The 6393-nt window shown below is 38.7% G+C and overlaps 1 protein-coding gene across 1 annotated transcript; it reads left to right on the top strand.

The window, feature by feature from the left end:
* The first annotated feature begins 1390 nt into the window (after positions 1-1390).
* si:ch1073-15f19.2 (uncharacterized) lies at positions 1391-6145 on the top strand. The gene is made up of 7 exons (XM_004550046.3): positions 1391-1550; positions 1778-2125; positions 2570-2679; positions 2774-2930; positions 4373-4822; positions 5408-5510; positions 5784-6145. Exons 1-7 carry the CDS (start codon positions 1469-1471, stop codon positions 5911-5913), a joined length of 1380 nt encoding a protein of 459 aa, XP_004550103.3. The 5' UTR covers positions 1391-1468; the 3' UTR covers positions 5914-6145.
* Positions 6146-6393: the final 248 nt, after the last annotated feature.

The following is a 6393-nucleotide window of genomic DNA, read 5'->3' as shown; positions in this document are numbered from 1 at the left end:
GTGACGGGCATGCATAGATAGATTCTTTTGATTGCAGCGATGTATTTTTATTCATTTAACAATCTAGTTTTATTTGTGTTTTTCACAATGGTCATACTAATTATACATTGTGACTGTGTTTTATTTTCAGACTTTATTGTGTTGTGTGACAAACGAGTTTTCTGTGTGACTATTATTTTTTCACACTATTCATGTATATACTATATATATATAATGTTCTTCCTCTACCCCCCCCCCCCCCCCCCCCTTTTTGCACATGTCGAGGAGCGTGTCAGGTTACATTTCACTGTGTGTTATACTTGTATAACTATGCATGTGACAAATAAAGAGCCTTGAACCTTGAACCTAACATAGAGAAATATTTGCAAATTTCTTCTTTACTTCAAGTCATTATGGTTTGTAGACGTTTGTTTATTCACGCTCTCTTAAGATCCCACTGAAGCATTTCAATGTGGTTCCTGTCTGGACTTTGACTGGGCCACTGCAATACACTGAATCACTGTCCTGTTGCTTGACATCGTGTGTTGGACAGTCGGACTCAAATTTGACTATAGAATACCTGAGTTTACAGAGGAGTTTACGGTTGACTCAATCACTGCAAGGTGAACTGTGGCTGCAAAACAAGCCCAAATCATCTCCCCTCCACCACAGTGGTTGACAGCTGGTGTGAGGTGTTTGAACTAATATGTTGTGTTATGTTTTCGCTACACGACTCTTGCTGGCGTTATGGCCAGACATCTCCAATTTGTCCTTGTGTGTCAAAAGGACATTGTTCCAAAAGTCTTGTGGTTTGTTTAGGTGCTACCTTGTGCTGCCATGTTTGTTTTTGAGAAAAGAGGTTTTCTCCTAACAGCCCTCATACTTTTTGAGCTCTTTTCTAATTGTCTGCAATGTTGCTCTTATGTTTTTTTGTTTGTAGCGTTGCATGCTACTTACCCTCCTAAATCCTGTGGAAGACTGAACCGCTGTACTTCATTTTGATTTTGTTTTTGTTATATTAAATAATATCACAACATATTATGTCACATGTCGTTGTTCATCTGTGGCGTATTAAGGATATACTAAAGATGAGGTCTGAGTGGACTGATGTATCAACCAAACACTACACATTAAGAAGTTGGTTTTAATTTAAATCATTTTTAATTTTTTTCTTGTTTGGGTTTGTGTGTCCCCTTGGTATCATTCTTGTTAAAATGATATGAGTCTGACTCTTGTTAGTTAGTCCTGACAAAAGGAGAAGTGACTGAAGCACATGCTACTGCAAATGTATGCTTTGCACGAGGTTCTTTTTACCACAAAGCTTCAATAATACACGAATGAGTCACTGTCTCTATGCGACTTCCTGTAAAGATAGGCCATCCTGTCTCGCAGTTTCTTCCCCATTTTTTAACCTCAGTTGACATTCTACTCTTTCTGCCTTTCCTGAGTGCCTCAATCAGGCTCGATGGATACAGTCTGATTTGTCGTAATGAGTTTGGGGACCTCAAAAATGGCTGGAAATGCATTGGGAATAGTTTTCTGTCTTCTACTTCTTGCTTCTACTATTCAAGGTAATTCTGGATATCCACATGTTTTTGGGGGGTTATGATATACTGGCAAAGATTAATGTTTATCATTAGTTTTGAAATATGTTTTGGCTTCTGGTGTGACAAGCTGTGTTACTATAATCCTAAGCCTGCACCCCAGCAGACTGCAGTCTATTTTATCACCTTCAAAGTATAAGTGATTTTGTGTCCTGACTTTTGTCACTTCTAACTCTATCTGATGTGTCTGACAGGGATCCAGGGTGTTGAGTTGTTCTATTATGAAAAGATGGAAGCTGTAGTGGGCCAGAATGTTTCCTTACCCTGCACTTTAAAAAGTGCTACTGATAACAAGATTGTCAGCATTGAATGGAGTAAGGAAACAAATAAAACTACAAAGCTGGGTTTGCACAGCCAATTTTATGGATTCCATCTATTCTGGCAAAATATTACCATCCAGATTGAGAAGAACGGTAGAGATGTCCTGGGTTCCCATCTAATACTTTCTGATGTGAAGAAATCGGATGAAGGCATCTATGTTTGTGACATGGCCACCTTTCCTGATGGATCCAAAAAGGTTAAAACACAGCTAATAATCAAAGGTAAGAGAACCTAGTACACACAAAGCCATATCTAAGTACCTAAACCAGACTTTGTAGACCACCCTGGATTTAATATTTAAATAGAAATACACAACATCTTTCTATCTAATGCTGTATTGCATATATTTCACATTACTTGAGGTTGCATCAGAGCACTCAGTCTCTGCCAATCTCAGCAGCTATTTACCGCTCAGCAAATCCAAGTAAGAACGAAAAGAACACATCTAGTAGCTCTGCTAAAAGACAGTTTTCTTTTTCATATTACTTGTCTCATAACACACGACACAACACACTCTTTTGTTCAGTTGAAGATGTTGGGATCACAACACTGGCAGAAGACATATTACAAAATGTGCTTTTCACATCACTCAGTCGGTTGATTTTTTTTTTTTACGTTTTTTGTGTGATCAACAAATCTAATTAATCTCATGCTTTCCTCAATAGATGACATTAAAATAACGTGTGATGTGAATGGCACTGTTGAAGTCCAAAATGGAGAAAATGTGACAATTCGCTGCACATCATTTCCAAACGCACAGTACAGATGGACCAAGGTAAAGGAAACTTGGAATTTGAAACTGAATTTAACTCTGACTTCTTTTCAAAATAAAAGGTTTTTATGTGCTACATAATCATGCTTTGCCCCAGAATGATGAACTGTTGTCAGAGACTGAATCTCTGGAGCTCTGGTGGGTGACTGATGCTAATGCAGGGGTTTATACACTGACTGTCAACACAGGAAGCAAACGTGTGCGCAAAGAGTTTGTGGTCACAGTGCTAACGACAACCACAAGTTTGAAGACAGGTGAGCGTCTTCAGTTCATTGCTGCTGTTTGCCTCTTTGTGTCATATTCAATTTCATCATTTCCCGAGGGCTGGATTAGCAATCTAGTAGAGGGCCCAAGAGACTGAATGACTTAATAAACTGCACTGGACCAGAAAGCTGATACTTGAACTTTTGTTATTATACTGTAGCTCACTCAATTTTAATTTTTAATTAGCTGAAGGGAAGGCAAGAGATTCAAAGGATTGTGATGCTGCCAGCCATGTTATGAGAATGTGGAAGGAACTAGGAATAAATTGGGAACTACTAAAACTAAAAAGAAAAAGAAACTCAATTATTTGCTTTAAATCGGTTGTCCATTGGGATTTGAAGGAATACTGAAATACACCCAGCTAAAACATAATTCAAAAGTTTAAATTTCAATACAACCAAGCAGCATGTGGTCTGCCTGCCACCACTGGTTAAATAGTTTGATGGAGTGCTGTGAGCCGGCTGTGCTCAGTTAGGAAAATAATCCCCAGTTGTCTACTTTTTCATCCTTTGTAGACGCTTCTCATGAGAATTTGAATACGTGACAAAAAAATACAAACAGTAGCCACACAGACGTCACAACTTACTTCCCGTTCTTTCATTCTATGTTTCAAACCACAAGCACAAACACACAAACACAACGCACTGCACACTATAACAGTAGCTCAACACCAGCTATAAATCGTGATATGGGGTAAGAGCACAGTCTGTTGGTCAGATTGGAGTAGTACAGCAAATGTAGAACTGAAAACGTCGAAATAGGTCACAATTTCCCGTAGCTCTCATCTAAATTTAATAGAAATGTACATTATCAAACTATGGCATCTCAGTTGTGTCTCATTGGACATCAAACCTCTCTGGGTGTATATATCAGGGTAGGCACGGTAGCATTAAAATTTACACTCAGAAGAGAAACTGTCCTAATTAAAAAGAAACACCTGTACATTGTACTATTGATATTGCAAATTCATGCCAACACCGTTACCTCATAAATCTGTGCCCAAGGCTTCAAACTCTAGATACTTGAAATATTTTAGTTGTATTGATTATGCATATTCTCCCGAATGCCAACATGAGCCGTGTTTTAATGATGTATTACTCTTCATTGGGTAATTTAAAGTTTTCGTCAACTATAATTATAATCCCTACTCTTTATGCAGGTTCAATGAATAGCTTTACATTTGGGAAATACATTGAACACACAGCTCTATATCTCATATTAAATACGAGGCTCTGACCGTAAAGTTTGAGTGTTGGCGAGCAAGCAATTAAGTTTATTTCCCAATAGATTGAAGTATGTTGTAAACAGTAATGCAAGCTAGCATGATTCTAATGTGATGGATAGACTACAGATTTCTACAATATGAAGACACAACCAATCTGCACAGTACATTCTGATAACAGGATTATTTCTTCTTTCACTGTCTTGACAGTGTCACCACAGGGTTTGACTGAATCAGCAGGCATCAGCCTTACAACATCACCAACCCCCGAGCTTTCAACCCACACAGATCGGACCACCTTCATTGCTACAAATGCTCCAAACACCACAAATGTTACAATCACAGCTGATGAGCACATAACCTCTTTTACAAATTCTACACACATCTCTGTCACAGCATCCCCTACCACACACTCTCACACCCAAGATTTGTTCAATACGACTGTCCAGAGGACAACAGAATCAGGCTATCCTAGCACAATGTTGACCTCAACGCAAGAATCGGCCAGTGATGAGATGAGGAATGAGACTGAGGTACATACAGAGCAACCAGAGGGCATTTCCTCAGCAACGCCAGAAGAATACAGCACCACAGGAAACATTTTTAAAAGTCCTGAAAGACCTTCATCTGGAGATAAATATGGAGAAAATGAAAATAAGGGTAAAGTTTTAAAACCGCAGTATTTTACTTTATTTACATCTAAACATGTATCGGTACGATGTGAGAATTTTTTTATACATTGCCAGTCTGCCTCTAGCTCGTTAGTGATGCTATTAGACCATTTGGTGCATTTTCTTTGGGGACTACCAACAAAGTGAGCACTTCGGTTTGTGAATATCAAGGCAAGGTCACAGTGTTGGGGAAAAAAATTGCTTGTAAACAGGCAAACAGCAGATATAAATGCTCAAAAGGCAAAACCTGAAAAGCCAGAGATTCTTTGCTTTCACCATCTGCATCTTCATCATATATTGCTCAGCCTCCGGCTAGAGGCCTTTCCCAGGTAGAAAACTCATTAAGAGGAGCATCTACTTCTAGGGATGCTGCATGACAAACTGAGGGGGAGGATTGTAAGACACACTTCTCTGCCTAGAGGCAGAAAGTTTCTGCGTTGTAGCTTTACATTTATTATCAGTATTTGTTGAAGTTTTGCTCGGTTTCACCAGAGCAAGACAATCAATATGTTAGAAACTGCAGCTGTTGCTGTACAAATAATCACATTTTCCCTTCTCACAATCTGCTTCTTAGATACGGCACCGATTCATCTGTTGTTGGTGGTAATCATTGTTCCGGTGCTGGTATTGATCGCCGTGGCTGGCTTTCTTTTTAGAAGACAAGTTATAAAAACCAGGTAAAACCCTTACTATCTATGCATTCAACCGTCCTCCACACCTGCACAGGGTCGTGCACTGGGTGACCCTCAATGACCTCAAAAATATTGATATCTGTCAAATTTTCCAGTAGACACACATGACCTACAATACATACCTCCACATTCAATTCAATTCAATTTTATTTATATAGCGCCAAATCACAACAAAAGTTGCCTCAATGCTTTCTGGTTTCAACTAACTGTCTAACAATGCCACAAGTCAATATTTGCACTCTGACTCTGTCTTTGTAGGCTGGATTCGCCGCCTTCGTTCAAACCCCCTCCACCTCCAGTGAAGTATACAGCAATAAGACACAGCGAGACTCTGACAGACTCTTTCCCCATTTCAAGGTGCAACTCTTTAACAGAGACTCAAATATGAATGACTCAAATTTTTGTCCTCTCTTGGTCATGTTGAGAGTTACAGAATGAAGTTATTTTTACTCATTACAAACCAGTCACAGGAAATTTTCCAAATGTGGCTCTGTGTATATACTTTGTGAGGTTTTTTGGGGGGGGGGTTGTTTGTTTGTTTTTGTATAAAATGCACCCAAATATATCAATAGCTGAAAATGAACGCATATTAAAGTTCATTAAACTGACTTTTAAACCGTGTTTGTGTTATTTACTTTTCTCTTGTGACATTGTTTCAAATATTGTACTGCTTACTCCATATACTACCAATTCATACACAGTGACAGAACTTTTTAAGGTGTACTTTCTATAGTTTCTTTATCTTTCAAAGGAATGCTGCTTCTGCTGTAATACTTCATTCATTAGTCTGACGAGGCATTTCCTGCCCAGAAACCCAAGGATTTTCTCTAATTTAGCTCAGTATGTTTAGTTGATGCAACAATGTTAC

This window comes from Maylandia zebra, linkage group LG10 (assembly GCF_041146795.1).
Source record: "Maylandia zebra isolate NMK-2024a linkage group LG10, Mzebra_GT3a, whole genome shotgun sequence".
Lineage (NCBI taxonomy): Eukaryota > Metazoa > Chordata > Actinopteri > Cichliformes > Cichlidae > Maylandia > Maylandia zebra.
This window is presented reverse-complemented; position numbering and strand designations above follow the sequence as displayed.

Excerpts from the sequence above, each read along its gene's own strand:
- si:ch1073-15f19.2 (XM_004550046.3), top strand. The coding sequence starts at position 1,469 with ATGAGTTTGGGGACCTCAAAAATGGCTGGAAATGCATTGGGAATAGTT. Across the intron at positions 2,931-4,372 it reads AACCACAAGTTTGAAGACAG|TGTCACCACAGGGTTTGACT; the intron begins GTGAGCGTCTTC and ends CTGTCTTGACAG. Across the intron at positions 4,823-5,407 it reads TGGAGAAAATGAAAATAAGG|ATACGGCACCGATTCATCTG; the intron begins GTAAAGTTTTAA and ends TCTGCTTCTTAG.